This window comes from Anoplopoma fimbria, chromosome 4 (assembly GCF_027596085.1).
Source record: "Anoplopoma fimbria isolate UVic2021 breed Golden Eagle Sablefish chromosome 4, Afim_UVic_2022, whole genome shotgun sequence".
Classification (NCBI taxonomy): domain Eukaryota; kingdom Metazoa; phylum Chordata; class Actinopteri; order Perciformes; family Anoplopomatidae; genus Anoplopoma; species Anoplopoma fimbria.
The window spans coordinates 4,498,314-4,515,183 of record NC_072452.1 but is presented as its reverse complement, the minus strand read 5'-3'; the positions used below and the strand labels follow the sequence as shown (position 1 = coordinate 4,515,183).

General features: G+C 39.9%; 1 protein-coding gene across 1 annotated transcript in view; it reads right to left on the bottom strand.

The window, feature by feature from the left end:
* The window catches only part of il1rapl2 (interleukin 1 receptor accessory protein-like 2), a 327,856-nt gene that overhangs the window by 140,696 nt on the left and 170,290 nt on the right, over positions 1–16,870 (bottom strand). Inside the window, exons 2-3 of the mRNA XM_054597719.1 lie at positions 11,703–11,872; positions 10,303–10,406 (exon numbers count right to left, since the gene is read on the bottom strand). Coding sequence (XP_054453694.1) covers positions 10,303–10,406; positions 11,703–11,872 — 274 coding nt within the window. The remainder of the gene's footprint in view (positions 1–10,302; positions 10,407–11,702; positions 11,873–16,870) is intronic.

The window sequence follows — 16,870 nt, the reverse complement described above, 5'->3', positions numbered from 1 at the left end:
ACCACAAAAAGTCACCCGTCAGAAAAATGTCAACATATGCCCCCTTTTTGAATAGAGACTTCAACCATGACTCCATTACATTTCTTTTTAAATATATATAGTAAAAAGTACGCTGACAATGCAAAATGTCAGTGAAAAAGTTACTGATATCTTATTTAAATTGATTTCCTATAATCACGGGTCCTGGAGAGAAAAAATATTGAATTGGCACTCGGTGAAGAGTGCTAAAAGCAGGTCAGGCTTTTATTTATTTTTTTATATGTTATAATTTGGTGCAATCTGGCCATGAGTTTAGACCCTGAGTAAATATGCATGAAAATGTAACAGCTAGACGCACCTCAAACTCTAAATGGATTTATTGATTAATTATATATTTAAATGTTTTTATCTGCATGTTTTAACTCCATCTGCTTGATTTAACTTTATTTATTTAACTATTTATTGGTGTGAGTTTTGATTTTAATGAAGTTCTTATTTTGCAGATGGGGTGGTATCTTTTTTTTGGCGTGCCTTGTGTTGATTATTGGCTGTAGAGTGGTGCGTCTCATGATTATTATCTGTTGCAGGTGCCCTGCTGTCTCCCCTGGATATAAACCTGGATATAAACCTGGATATAAACCTGGATATAAACCTGTGTGGCGGATTGGAGAGGGAAGGCATTCGGGAGTTGGCTCAGCACGTAAGGAGGTGGACAGGCGGATTATTTAACTGTTTTAACTGCGATTTAATCGTCATTGGCCCCGGTTTTAACTGGTAAGCGCCTCGTTTCCGTGACGCTAGTTTGCATGGTGTGATTGGCTTTTAAATCGATTTGACCTCTTGCCCGTGCTGTCCCCAATTGGTGTCCCCTTTGCCTTTTTCTGTTTCTAAATAGAGGTGCATCTCTTTTATTGGGTTTGCTGCTGCATGTAACGCGAGATCTCTGTGATCACTTTTATTTCAGTCATTTTACACTGTTTTATATTCATGTTGACTGTTTTAAACCGTATGTTGGTGATCCGTTGTGTTTGATGTTGGGCAACATTCACGCTACCTCACTGCAGGACCTGAAATTGTATTTAATATTATAAAGTGTCTCCTGCTTTACCCAAAAGGGAGTGGCGTTGTTGGTATTAGTTTGTGGCCACAGCCTTATGCTCGGTTACAAAAATATAAAAAAAATACCTTAAAGTATATTTCCCCCCCCATAGTAAACAAAAAATGTGTACTTATTTTAACTATCCATTCATATTTAAAAATAAAAATAGCACACATTTATATTATATATGTTTTGAGCTTTGCAACGCATCTTATACCATATAACAAAATGTTAAATTATCTTAAGCTGGTGTTAAACACAGACCTTATTTCAGGCATCTAAGCAAAAACACATAACAAAAAAGCATTTTCTTTGAGACGAGGAAGCTGGATACTTATTCCTGCACCACCTTTTGGAGCGATCCCTTTACTAGAAAAAAAATATTTCCTTTGAACCCAATCCAACCACCAATTTCCCACCACAACCTAATATGTAAACCAAATTAGGGGCCAGGTTGGATGCAGAATAACTAAAGTCTAAACGGAACTAAACTATGTACTAAAAGTCCTTTTTGCACATTCCTGTGTGCATTTCCACCATGTCTGAAGGACTGTGACAACAAGGGAAATTAGTCTGATAATGGATTTAAAGTGTATTTCATATTCAAATCATCAACATCACAGTCATCATCATTATTACTGTGGAGCGACTCTGCTAATTCAGTTGGATGTAATTAACTGATGCCAAGGAAACCAAGGAGAGATGGAGGAGTGAATAATAAGGAGACTCCAAAGTAGCAACAGTATGCCAAGTGGTTTATGAATATTTATTTATATTCGCAAAAGTTTTCTGTTGTTTTCTTGTTCGCTCTGTTCACATTGACTGTTTGTTTTTTGGGACTTGGAACCAACTACATATGATTTTAAGATAACAAAGGGCCACCTGTCATGTTTATTGATACCTTATTCAGTACCACAATAAATAAAATAAAAAAAATCCCATGTACTTCAAAATACACTCCATTTTTACTGTGTGCATGCTCAAATTTCTCGCCAAGCACTGAAATCTAAACAGCTGCTCAAATGAACACTGTTGATCACATCCTAATGTAACTCAACGCAGCCTCTGTGCATTAGCTGTTAGCGTCGTTATTTAGCTAAGCAGCACTGTGCGTTACGGGCTTTTCATCCTGCAGATTTCAACACAGATTTGCTCACAATTTAGCAGTATCAGGTAAATCTTCTACTGTCCCTGGAATGACAGACGCCAAGGTGTCAAACCCTGACCTACAGTACAGTAGAAAGACGTTTTTCTAAGGTCACGTTTTCATAAATTTGGCATCAGCTTGGTAACCAAAGTATCAGTTCTTGTGACATCCTCACTAAGTGCTTGCTTATTGTGTGAATTTACAAAAGATGTAGTAAACACACGGTTTATGTTGGACCAATGAGAAACATTCGTTGTACTGCTACAAGGGAAGGGACTTATTGGAACAAGTGGCTGAGGAACTGAATTTAGACCCTGGTCCCCCTGATCGAATATTCAATTAAGATTATTGAGTTTTTGAAATGGCTCCTGGGCTTTTTTTTTCCGCTTTATGCCTTTTTATGAAAATAACAGAGATCAAAGGAAACAAAGGAAGAGAGAGAGGAGAGAGATTGTGAATGGACGGTGCTACTGCTTACCAGGTCAATCAGCCAGCCACTCTAACAACCAATCAGGTCAAACATACCCCCCAAATTCCACCAACAAGTCAGCTCGCCAATCTGCCTGCCCAAAAAACAAAACAAGCAGCCACCGACACAAACGCAAATCTCCGGCCAAGATGTCACCAAATTAAACAACCAGCCACCCACCAATTCACAAACTCCACATCCCAGGGTCCAGCTAGTCACTCACTTCCCTCCCCCCATAGAGACCATGTTACATTTCCATCTAATGCAGTGTGTTGAAGTGAAGAGTGGGCAAAGCCAGAAGCATGAAATCTCTCATCTCACGCTACCTTGTTCCCTATATAACACTCATTATTTTGTTCTCTGAGAGTTCTTTTCTATATCGGTTTGCCCTCTGTCTCTCTCATTCTTCGTCCTCTCCTCTTTGTGTGTGTGTGTGTGTGTTCTGTGTGTGTGTTCCCACCGACTTTTTGATTCTGTTTCTGCCCGACTCTCGCAGATAGTTGAGTGCAGATAGGTTTGGTGCAAAGTCCTTCTCTCAGTGTTGCAGCCTCAAAAATAAACTGAGACCTCTCACTGCGTGTATCAATTTCTCTCCAAGTGTTATTTGTGTGTGTGTTGGTGACCTAATCATGGTGGGTGTAGAGGGGGTCTCGGGCAGTCGCAGCATGCCCTCTCCCCCTCCTAAGGTCCTTATACCTGCAGAGAAAATGGATTTTTGCTTTTCTTTTCTCCTCCACTCATTCCTCCATCTCTCTCTCAGCTCCCCCCTGTTTTTCCTCTCCATCTATTTACCCTTTCTCCACATCCCTCCAATTGAACTACTTTCTCCTTGACTCTCTGTCTCTCTCTCTCTCTCTCTCTCTCTACCACCCACCTGCGTTCAATTTCTCTCTCCTTCTCCCGGCACTCTCTTTCTCCCGGCCTCGTGTCTCAGACAACGTTATTTTACAGTTATGGTCTCCTGAGAGAGAATGTTATTCCACCTTTAATGTCTGTTCACCTTTGGTTTTATAACAGTGTCTCCACGTCTCGGCCCCTCTCTCAGGTTCGCACAAACCCACTCACTCCGATAGACACTGGGGATACGCAGGGTTTTGAAGAGCAACAGGTAAAAGATGGATCGCAGCAGCCCCTCATGAAATGAAGCATTATAAACACCGTATGATGGGGAGAACAGCATTTTGTTCCACAGTAAAACCAATAAATGAAGATGGAAAACTCATTTTTACTAGCTACCACCATAAACGAGACCGAATGGATTAACCAGGATTCATCATGCGTTTTTTTACAGACGATAATACCAAATAATTGTTGCATTTGGAAGGATAGACAAGCTTTTAATGGAACCTGCTGGATTATCATAATCTGTCCTCTTCTGTAAATTTCTCTTTCACAGCACCTCTACACTGGATTATGCTTTTTACAGGAATTGTGTATAAAATTCATAAAAAATATATATTTTTTTTAACATTAGATCCCTTATGAAAAGATGCAAGAAAAATCTCATTTGGGAACATTAAAGGATTTGTAAATGCCCCACTTTGGCTTTCCCCAAGTGGCAGTTTTAAAAAACAAAACAAACAAATGCCAGAACATAGTGACACCAAGAGAAGAGGAAGACATCATTTTAAAACCTGCAATAAATATAACTTATAACTTATAACTGTTAACCATAACTAATAACATATGTGTCAAACCCTGAACTTATAACTGTTAACCATAACTAATAACATATGTGTCAAACCCTGACCTACAGTACAGTAGAAAGACGTTTTTCTAAGGTCACGTTTTCATAAATTTGGCATCAGCTTGGTAACCAAAGTATCAGTTCTTGTGACATCCGCACTAAGTGTTTGCTTATTGTGTGAATTTACAAAAGATGTAGTAAACACACGGTTTATGTTGGACCAATGAGAAACATTCGTTGTACTACTACAAGGGAAGGGACTTATTGGAACAAGTGGCTGAGGAACCGAATTTAGACCCTGGTCCCCCTGATCGAATATTCAATTAAGATTATTGAGTTTTTGAAATGGCTCCTGGGCTTTTTTTTTACTTTATGCCTTTTTATGAAAATAACAGAGATCAAAGGAAACAAAGGGAGAGAGAGAGAGAGAGAGAGATTGTGAATGGACGGTGCTACTGCTTACCAGGTCCATAACTAATAACATATGACATATAATCACCTTTTTGTAAAAGGTACTTATTTAAAATGATACATTAGTGTTGTTTTGGAGTCATGTTTCTGGATTTCACTCTCTTTTGGCTCTTTAGCTACTAAATTTTAAAATGAACAGTATGAGCGTGGTAAAAGTAAACCAAAACTGGTTTAAATAAACGGCTAAACCATGAAACTAACAAGATCATTTTTCGGTGGAAGTTGAAGCTGCAGTAGATGATCCTGGGAACAGTAACCTTTTTTTTTCTTTTTTTTTTTAACGATCTAAGAAATTTGCAGATTTTGGACTTGCTATTTCTGTAAGTTGACTTACAAATACCCCTATCCTTCTTCTGTTACTATTTTTCAGGGTTGTAGCTCGGTAGCCTATTATCTAAAAAGACGATTTGTCCATTCGTAATCCTGCTGACGAACCTCTAAATGGTTGATTGTCTCTTCTTCATGTGGGCAGTGTCTCAAAGGACTGAAGCTAGTCTACACATTATTAGAAACCAGAAATATGTAAATTGCAAAAAATGTTTGTGATGTTTTTGGACAGCGCTCAACAATGCTTGAATCCACCAGCAGATCATGATTGTCTTTAGATTCATATTCTTGGTTGCAACAAAGGGAAGTCGGAATGTCTGAGTGCTTCAGGGGTTGTCGGTGACCTCAGAGAACATAGGATACATCTATGCCAGCAGCTACTGAGCTCGGGGCAGGCCCAGAGCATACTGCATGAATTAAAGAGGTCTGGGCCTCTATGTAAAGGTCATGAAAAGGACCAATGCTGCCTGTGAATGGGAATCATTTTGCCTTGGGCTCACAGAGTTCAAATGTATACTTAAACATATTTCTGATTCTTCTTCTGACATTGAGTTTTCTTTCATAGCATTTGCTTCTCATTGGAAAATGACTATATAACTCTGTGTTAGCCAGCATTGGCAGAGAGTTAAGAGTTCTCCTTCTATAAACCGGGCTATCACCAAACGTTCCGTCAATCAAAAACCTTTTTTAAATACCTCATTCTATTAGTGCTACTGTGTGTTTGGGCCGTAGCTTCCATAAAACACTTGGGAATGTGACGCTTACTAATTTACAAGTTGTAACAAGCCACAAAGGCTGCACACACTAAGGAAAGTGTGGCAAACGGCCCAAAGGAAATTGCACAGCCCAGTATCATGTCAGGCTGTGAAAAAGCCTTCTGTGACTATCTATTGGTTTCGTGTACATGGACATGGCACACAAATTAAATGCATCCACTACAGAGCAAGTGATGTGGTATGAAACATCTGAAAAGCCTACTTTTTGTTGGTGGGAGTCATAAGATATCATACAAACAGTTGTATGAGGTTATGTGGAAAACCATGGATTGCAGCGCAACATAAACTTTATTTTAATTTTAATCAGCCACACTTAATGATTTTTTTTTTTATCCTTTTTAATTGTAAAATTACCAACATAATGTGCTCCCAATCCAAAAGCCATCATTCTGCTTTGCTACAGCGAGTTCCAAACAGAAACTCTAAACACGCACTTCAGACCAATCCCGAGGTGATTGTGAGAGTTTGACAAACTGTTGCAATATTCATTAAAAAGCCACAAACACTTGGTTACAGCGAGAGCTGTCTTCCCTTTTAAAGAGGCATCTCTTTCTCACCAGTTTCTTCTGTGATACTATCCACCGCCTAATTAAATCCAGGACTGTGCTAATAGCTAATTATAAGCTCTGAGCTACTTTACAAGGTGTGCAGTTTATGGCACAAAGACAACTTCCTGCTGTCCACATAAGCTATCAGTCATTTGGGTTTTTGGTTTTCTACCCGCTACAAGCATCCCACAAAGACATCACTATTATGTAGTGAAATAGTGATACAACCAGGCAGATTTAAGACGACAGCCTTCTCTGCTCATCCTGTTGTTTCACCGTCCAGTATATCGGTTGTGTCTATTCTTTACCTTGTCTCTAATATTCACTGTTGCAGACTGTTAGCAAGGCAAACCATTTGTAGTGATTTGCACGCTGTGTATGCAGCACGAGTGTGAAGGTGAAACCCCACACCGATTCCTGGAGAGCTGACGTATTAGGGAGAAGAATAATGGCTGAACCTTGGCAGCATATATGGAGATAAGTGGAGTAAGCACACATGGTTACGTTTCTATCAAAGGCTGCACTCGTTTTATCCATCTGTGGCAGGCAATGGCTGCAAATGAGATTAATGTGATGTTTCTAGTGGCTCAGGCACCAACATGACTTCACCTGATGTCCGTCAGAACTGAGTGTCAGGTGAACACAGGTGAAAAGGTGGCTTTATAAAGGGCAACATATGCAGGTTTCTTTATCAGAGAAACAATAATATACCTCAGATCGAGGGCATTAAACGCATTTTAAAGCATATTCTCCCTTTCTCTGTGCACGATGACATCCTAGATACAACCTCATAGTGATATAATATGATACAGTTTGTAGCTCCCTGCTAGGATAAGAGGTGTGTGTGTGTGTGTGTGTGTGTGTGTGTGTGTTAATAAGAGACCCTGAGACAATGACAGACACCAAGCCCTAATTAGGTTGTCATGCTGAGCGAGCGAGGGGGAGACAGAAAGAGAGAGGGAGAGAGCTTATTAAGGAGGAAAGCTGTCAAGCTCTGGCAGGAAAAAAAGGATGTGGGAGGGAGAGGCAGAGGAGGGGGAGGACGAGGCGATGAGAGGGAGAGCGATGAGGGGAGCTAAAGACAATCGGGTGCAGACGGGAGGAAAACAAGAGGAGGGAGAGAGAGAGAGAGAGAGAGAGAGAGAGAGAGAAAGAGAAATGTAGGAAGATGGAACAGGAGCAAGGAGCTGAAAATGGAAAACAGGAGATGGAGGTGAAGAAGAAGAAGGGCAGCTGAGATGAATGGACTGAGAAGGTGGAGGTGAAGGTATGCAGAGGACGGAGACGGACTGAATCTAGTTGTTCCTCTAATGCAACTTAAGTTAAAGATCCTAGAGTTTCAAAGTCAGAAGATTGAAAGAGTGAAATAAAGACCGAAAAATCACTTCAATCGTCTTTGGTTGAAGAATAAGTTTCCACTGACCACATCTCATGGCCTTAATCAGCCGTTGTCATGGAGATAGCTCAGTTGTCATCACATATTTTTACTATGCATTGACTTACATTTTGTCCCAAATAAAATCACCTGTTATCATGTGACTTGAGTTCCGTACTTTTTTTTTACGGCAAAATAACGACATCTGATCCATCTCCATGACAACTGACAAAACTACACGCGCTGATGGAGGCTGTTAGATGTGGCTGAAAAATGTACTAAGTGGATCTCGAGTCGTTTTGATGTTATTTTTGATGAATATTAAATAACATTTCTCAAGAGGTGAAATCCTTTACAGCAGGAAGCAGAGTACATCAGGGTTCCATTCGTTGTTATTGCGCAGCAACAAAGTGCAGTTTGTAGTCCAATGTTGCTACAAAATCACACAAGCAAAGCAAAACTATATGAAATGGTGGAGGATGAATTTAGGAATCCCGCAGCCTGAGGGTTTTTAGAAACAATAGTCCAGGCCATTGCAGTCCTAACTGAGTCTTTTATATGAAGGAATTCAGCCACATCTCTGCATTTTTCTCTAATTGCATTATTGTCTCATGCTGACTTTGATATCTTTCGTTGTAGAGATTCTGGAAATGTGGATTTCGGCACAAAATATGAAGGCAAACACATATAGCTCGAAATTCATTTTAATTTTAATATAGATTAACCTCAAATTAAAAAGCCAAATTGGGAAAAAGGGAGATTACCTTTAAGGTTATTCATTACATTGAAATAACAAATATCATACAGTGTTACTGGAAAGAAAATAAGCAGGGATATGAACTCGTCCCTTTGGATATTGGCTGAAAAATATATTAATATGTACTTTGCAGAGGGGATATTTTAATTCAGTTCATTATGCACACACACAGACACACACACACACACACACACACACACACACACACACACACACACACACACACACACACACACACACACACACACACACACACACACACACACACACACACACACACACACACACAGACCATCCGCTTGCAGGTAAACAACACTGTAAGCCTTGCTCTGGGCTACAAAGCCAACTGGAACATGAGATGATACCCCAATACCTCCACCGTAGTATCAAAGAAATTCACACACACACACACACACACACACACACACACACACACACACACACACACACACACACACACACACACACACACACACACACACACACACAAACAAACACACACCATATTGTAAATATTCAATTTACTAAACTGGCAGCATTCCACAGAGCAGGACAAAAATGTGCACACCCACACCTGCAAAACCTAGACAGAGAAGAAATGTCTTAATATTCAGGGAACAGACCTCAACAAATGCAATGAAGTCATGATGCAAAATTATGATTTTTTTTTTTTTTTGCTCTCCCCTGCCTCTGTGGGCCGCACCCAAACGACAGCCGACCCTCATGGACCGATCAGCTGACCGCCTGCTGATTTCAGAGAAGGGGGTTAGCCCTGATGTGAGCAACAACTCCGGCTCAGGCTCACTTAAGGTGGGCTGACCTTTAAGTGACTACTCACTTATAGATTTTTTTTATTACTGCATAACTGATTGCATTAATTGGTGCAAATTTGTATACTTGGTTTAACGGTTCATGAATAACATCTGTTGTAATGACAAAACAGTTTTTGAAGATAAACTCCTCAGGTGCTTTATCTCCTAATGTGCTACATACTAACTAATCTGTATATTAGGGAATCCAAATACAGAGTAAATATGTGTGGTGATTATATGAAGAATGTTGATGAAATACATAATATTTTAAATACCACTTATCTGTGTTTTGAAGTATTGAGGAGGCGAGGGTTGTTTTTCTTTTCTCTCACAATGGATACTGAGCATTTTTCAAATAAAAACCCACATGAATTCATTCAAACAACTAAAACACAGCGCTGCTATTTGCCAACAACAGTGTAAATGAACCACCTGAGTGCAGACGGAGCACTCGGAGTCAGAAATATATTCCGCGGTCGTTCCCATGTGGTGAAATCCACGATGCCGAGACGACTCGGAGAGCACCGCTCCGTGTCAGAGTCGGGGCCAAAAATATTTTGTTTGCACGCTGGTGAAACCCTCGCAGTATTTATTTAGTCTTAAGCAGCAAATGTGCTGTTGCTGGAAGTAAAACTTCAAAATAAAGTTGGTGTTTTCACTCAGTATACTTTGACCTAGCTCCCATGTGGGGAGTAGAGCTATGTTCACAAAGAGTTATCAACAATGCTGAAGCAGATATGACCCTAAATTGTGCTTTTTGGTATAATCTAGGCTGTTAAATAAAACTTTTTAAATCATTTTAGGGTGGAGTCATGAGATAGTCAAGTTATTTTACTAAGATGTGTGTGAAGGTACCTTAGTACGCAGGTGTAGAACCCATTGTCTTCCATTTCAGCAGATCTGAACCAGATGGAGTCGTCTTCTTTACTCAGCCTGTGACCCGAGAAGATGATAGGCTCCTAAAGAACAAGATACAAAACACAATGTTAGAGCAATAACCAAACAATAACTGTCATTTAGATATGAGAGACATAAAGTCCAGCTCTACGTAAGCAATAGAATTACAATGACATCCATCAGAAAGGCATACCATTGCACCCATAGACGTATAACATAAAAATGCTACCCATAGGATTAAGTTTCGATATATATAGTGGAGATGCATATTACATGTATCATCAGGTCTACATGTGATCCAGCTAAATCCTGTTTTAGCATTCAGATATAATCCACACTGCTGGGAAGAGGATAACAGAGTTTTATTGTACCACATGAGACCACGGTATGATTTATCAGTCCCTCTAGCTTCTGTGTATTGGCTATTACTCAAACACAAGCATGCCCAAAGAAAGTAAAGAGAGTTTCTTCACACTTTCACACTCCATACATCTTTCTTTTTTTTGTAGAGTTCATACTGACTGCTTTAAGTGTCCTGTTTCAGTGTGAACACATCGACACCTGTTTAGAATTGGTTTGTAGAATGGATTTGGGACATAAATGGCAAATAAATAAAAACATAATTCATTTAATTCAATTAATACATTTCCAGTAAAGCCTATGGTAACACGTATCCTGCTCACTGGTTCTAATAGTTGACCCAGACAGGTTCCGTAAAAAAAAGCACTACATTCTTTAATTGAAAAACCCAGTCTTCCTTTGTTATGAGCTGAAATCATGAAAGCCCGAATCTTCACTTGAAAATGTAGGTAAAACATTGAACATACTTCCATTAAACTAAACAGTTATATTTCTGCAATATAGTCACCGACCACTAGTGGCAGCACCAGACCGCACTGCTGCTGAGCAACACTTTAATATCTGATTGAAGAAGAATTCCTCCGCCATTCTTATGGATTTTATATTCTGTATCGACTTTAATGGAGGAGACTTTTCACCGTCAGAACAAATCATTTTTTTTTTTGATATTTCAGCCTGACGTGTGTTTTAAATGTTTATTTTGTCTGTCAGTGCAAAGCGTCCAGGAAGATTGCTAAACATCCAGTTAGTTCATATTTTTTATATTCTTCCAGTAAAAACATTTTATGAATCCCTGAGTTACTGAAATTTCCTGGCTTTGTATTGATATTATTTATTAAATAGTTATGACTTTTTAACGATTTAAATAAAACAATCTAAAAATGTAAGCAGGACATCAGACAAATATATTTGAATCTTAATTATTTTCACTTTATGATTTCCCGTGTTGGACTTCCATACCCTCCTATCTCATGGTCTTTTATACCAGGTGGTCCTACCTCAGCATCTCCTTTGTTCTTGTACCAGATGAGGCGCAGCTTGGCGTTGGTTGCCATGGTGTAGTTGGTTCGGATGTAGCTGTAGAACAAGGCACATTTCACCCGAACCGGCTCATCGGCCAGGACGTGGTACTCCTTCAGATCCACTGACCAGTCCAAGCATCCGTCCACTGTGAGGAGAAAAAAGAGACACATATTGAGTATGTGGTAATAAATATGAGGCATATCGATCATTATACAGTGGACAGACACCATTACAACTCCACTGCAGGGGGGAGGAACTTAAATAGGTTGGGAAGCAAAAAATGAACAATCATCAAAAACACTTTTATAACACTTTATACACTTTTCTTTATAAAGAAAACTCGCTTTTCAGGGAGAGTGTCTTCGGCAATATTGTTCACCTCGAAGGAAAAAAACATATTGAATTAAATTTGATAAAATGTGTGTTTTTGTGTGCATGTTAAAGGGGAAACTGAGTATAAAATTAAAAGAGATATAAAATCTTGCACTTATGCACCGTATATTTCAAAGGCATAATTGAAGGGAGTGGGACTGATAAAAAAAAGCAAGTTTAGTAATTGTAATTGAACATCTTAAATTGATTCATTAAAAAAAAAAAAAAATCAGTTTTAATTTATTAATTTCACAAAACAGTTTTGCTTTTTGTCATTTATGTATTGGCCCTGAGATTCAGAGAAATTAAGAAAGAAGAGGAGGTCGAGGCCAAATGGAGAGAGAGAGAGAGGATAAGAGAGGAAGGGCTGCAATGTCGGGGTGGGGGAGGAGGCGGGGGGGGGGGGGGGCGGTCAACCGTAACGAACAGAAAACAAGTTGTAGATGGAAGACAAGTAGGAGCTGGTGAGACGTAGAGGTCAGGACGGGAAAGTGACAAGGAGCTCTCCCAAATGGACTCCCCCCCCCACCGCTGCTTCTCTTCTCTCTCTGTCCTTTGGTCCTCTGTCTTCTTTTCTTTCTCCCCTTGTGGTCTGAGGCTCAGATAGATGCGCTCCCTTTTAACTCAAGCCTTCAGTCACATGCCTCAAGGCCTTCCCCATGAATAACAGCCCCGCTACCCTGCAGCAGTAAAGCCTCTGGATCTGTCATCTACCCAAAATATACCTCCTCAGCCTCACATCTTTATGGTTTTCCTACTGGGGTTGTTTATTACGCAATACTGCGGTGAGGGGTGTAAATACAGATTTGTTATTTCCATATGAACAGATCAAAGTCTGAACAAAAAAAATTCCCTGACACTCCACTGACACAATGGAAGATAAATGTAACGAAAAATCGGTTTAAAAACAGTATGAAAAAGGTGATTCTAATAACTTTTTCAATAGCAAAATGAATCCAGGTGATTATTGTCAGTACAATGTGAACAGGGACCGTTAGCATCCCAAAGCAGCTCGACACAGATGTTGCACGGATTACTTTTTTACACGGAAGCCTGTAATTTACACAACTTGACAGGAAACTAAAATGGTGGAGCTGAAGTTAGGGCCTGCTGCAAGAAGCAAAAATCAATATAACCAAATTAGCTATTACTTAATGGTCAGATTTTTTTGTCAATGTCCATCTATCTCGTTTATTTATTTATTTTATTCTAGATCTATGTGTCGCGTAACTTCCGACCCAGGTAACGGCACTTATTTAAAACCTAAATGACGTTCTTACCTCAAACCTAACCAAGTAGTTTTGTTGCCTAAACCCCAACTGAGTTGTTTCCTGTGGAGACGGAAGTTTATTTGTAAAAGACGGTATGCATATATTGAGTGGAAATTGACACGTGTTGCTGGATTTCTTAGGAAAACGCAAAAAAAAGTTACTTTTTTATAGGAAATCATATGAACTTTGACGTTTGATGCTAGCCGTGGATGGTTACCGTGGTTACAGCTGTGCATCGCAGTACACATGTTCAAGCACTCTGTAAAAATGTGTCGAGTGTAATTTGTGTTTAGTTAAGTCACATCCGGAGATTTAAAGATTTCATTTGCGTGAGTTTGTGGCACGGATTTACGTCCGTGCGCTTAATTGGTTACATTTATAGATTTAGCAATATGCATTAAGTCATACAGAGGCAGGATGGATTTAATGTTGTATCAACACACACACACACACACACACACACACACACACACACACACACACACACACACACACACACACACACACACACAGAAGATTTATTGCACACACAATCACTCTCTCACTCTAAAATGATTTAGCACTCATCCATGTCTCTCTCAAAAACACACACACACACACACACACACACACACACACACACACACACACACACACACACACACACACACACACACACACACACACACACACACACAGTATTTAACAGCAGTCATTTAATCATTGACAAGGTTGCCAGATATTCAGAGGACTACAGTCATAATAACTCACTGCGTGCATGGGAATGTGTGTGTGTGTGTGTGTGTGTTTGTCAGTGTGCGTGGGTACGAGAGAGAGGTCTGAATGGTGTTGGAAATGTGTGTGTGTGTGTGTGTGTTGGAAAATGAAGTAATGAATGGACTGGTTGTAAATTAATGAGCTGACACAAATTGAAGGTGTGAGTGCAGTCCATTCAACACCTAACACAGGATCAAACACACACACACACACACACACACACACACACACACACACACACACACACACACACACACACACACACACACACACACACACACACACACACACACACACCGAGGGCATCGCATTATTAGAAAATCACATTAGTTTGGTCTACTGGACTAATGCCTTTTGTTTCAGACCATGTTTATCACAGGTCACACACACACACACACACACACACACACACACACACACACACACACACACACACACACACACACACACACACACACACACACACACACACACACTCTCACATGTACACACACATTAGAGCAACGCGGCCATATGTAGCTGCAGGTCATAACCAAAGCAAACTCCCAATAATTCATTCATGGCTGCTTCTGCTGGCACTCGTGCATTAATCTGTGTAGGTGAGTGTATACGTGTGCGAGCACTGCCGTGAGAGGACAGCTGCGTGCGTCTGTAGTCATATTAAATGTGTGGGCGAGGTGTTAGCGCGGCCAGATATATCATTCCCCTCAGCTCTATTTGCATATGGATGCTCCCAAACGGGCCGAGTGAAAATAAGCTCGGAGAAATGGCAAAGTTTCAGAGTGTGGAAAAAGTACAGAGAGGTTATTTTGAGGGGCAGAACACATTGAAACGGAGTCACAAACCGAAATATACAGAGGGTATATGAGAATACATTTTTTTTATAGGCTGGTTCAGTTTTATCCCAAAAGTAAAGTGAAAAAGTGCTCATAGAAATGTTGAGAATAAAATTGTTCCTCGCCTTCTCTGTTATTCTGATCTTTAAAATAGATGTAAAAAATGGTGGAAACAGTTTGGATCTTTAATCTAGCAAACAAGGTTTTGAGGAGAATTAAATGGCAGTGGATTTATATGCCAACAAAATGAACATATTCAGTTTTATAGTGTTATTTGTTGATTCTGTAGTGTTTCTGTAGTGTTTCTAAAGCATGCTAATTGCTTCAGAAGATTATTAGCTTAGTCTTCTGTTTATTGAAGTTGGAAAGTTGTGTATTTTCTACAATAGTGTGGTATATTTTCAGGCCTTGTACAATCCAATAAAGGCCCCCAGTGCTCTTGTCTTATATGATATATAGGAAGCAGTTGTGCGGGATACCAGGGGCCGAAGGGGCCAAAGGGCAAATGGAGGGCCAAAGGGCAAATGTATAAGAATATCGGAGCCCCATACAAGGTCTTGACTTCAGCCCAAATGTGAATAACATGTACAAGAATATCGGAGCCCCATACAAGGTCTTGACTTCAGCCCAAATGTGAATAACATGCACCCTATATAAGGAGGTGTAAGAGCTCGAAAAGTAGGGAACTCACAGATTCGACTCGAGACCTCCGGGCGCTTTTAGATTTATGACATGTGTTGCTTGTGTGTAATAAACTTCATTATACCAGCAAGAACAGTGTCCGGGAGCATCCTTCCTCATCACTTCAACAGCACTGTCGCATGAAAGATACGACAATAGTAACACAGAATTTGTCCTTTTTGATTTAGGGGTAAAGGGTTGGTGGGGTTGTCTTAAAGTGGCCTCACCAAATATTGTCACGGCTTGGCAAACAGACCACAGGGGAGGGACCCAAACAGACAGACACGGGGATCAGAGGGATTTTATACTGTGATTTTAATAAATAAATGTCCTTAACAAAACTTACAAGGCAGGTTAGTCCAAAAGTGAGTAACTATAAAATCCAAGAAAAACAGAACGGGCTGATTGACTCGAAACAGTATAAGATAAATCAGACAACTGTACGAGGGATACAAACAGAAAAATGAACAGACAACTAACATACAAAAGACAGGACTAAAAATACATACGAAACAAATCAGACATCAAGACACAGGTGGGCAGACATGAGGGCGGGCTGACAGCTGATGGGTGGAAGAAACACAAAGGGAGCAGAGCGAGGCAGACGAGACCAATACAACACAGGTGATCCACAGAAAACACAGAAGTCAAACCACCACAGGACACAAGAGGCAGGGAACTTCAACATAAAACAGGAAACTAACTAAACCAACAAAGATGCCATTTACCTTCGTCTTTACCTTAGTCTTAATCCTTTGAGTTTTTTTAAAAAGGTAAAAAAGAATCAATTAATCCATGCCACTGTATTGCAAGAAAGAGCGTGTTTGACAGTGAATATGGAGCTATCAGTGACATTATAACTGTGAATGTAGCAGTGCAGTGTGTGAACTGTTTATTTGTCAGGATTAATTAATATTACATCTCCTCAAGACCTAAACTTAAATTCCCATGTCTCTCTCGCCACCTGCTGAAGGGGTTCAGCCCAGTTAGTAAAAACTCCAGTTCAGGTTCACTTTAGGCGGGCTGATTTAAAGTTGGACTTACTTGTTAAGGTGGACCAGCTTTTCTCCTGAACAGCCATGATTCTGAGTTTCGCTCAGCTTTGTTTTTTGTTGTTTTTTAAATACTTATTTTAACTGTTTAACTGACAGCACTTATCTGTGAAAATTCTCATTGACGATTAATTATTGACATCCATCCATCCATCCATCCATCCATCTTCCGTAA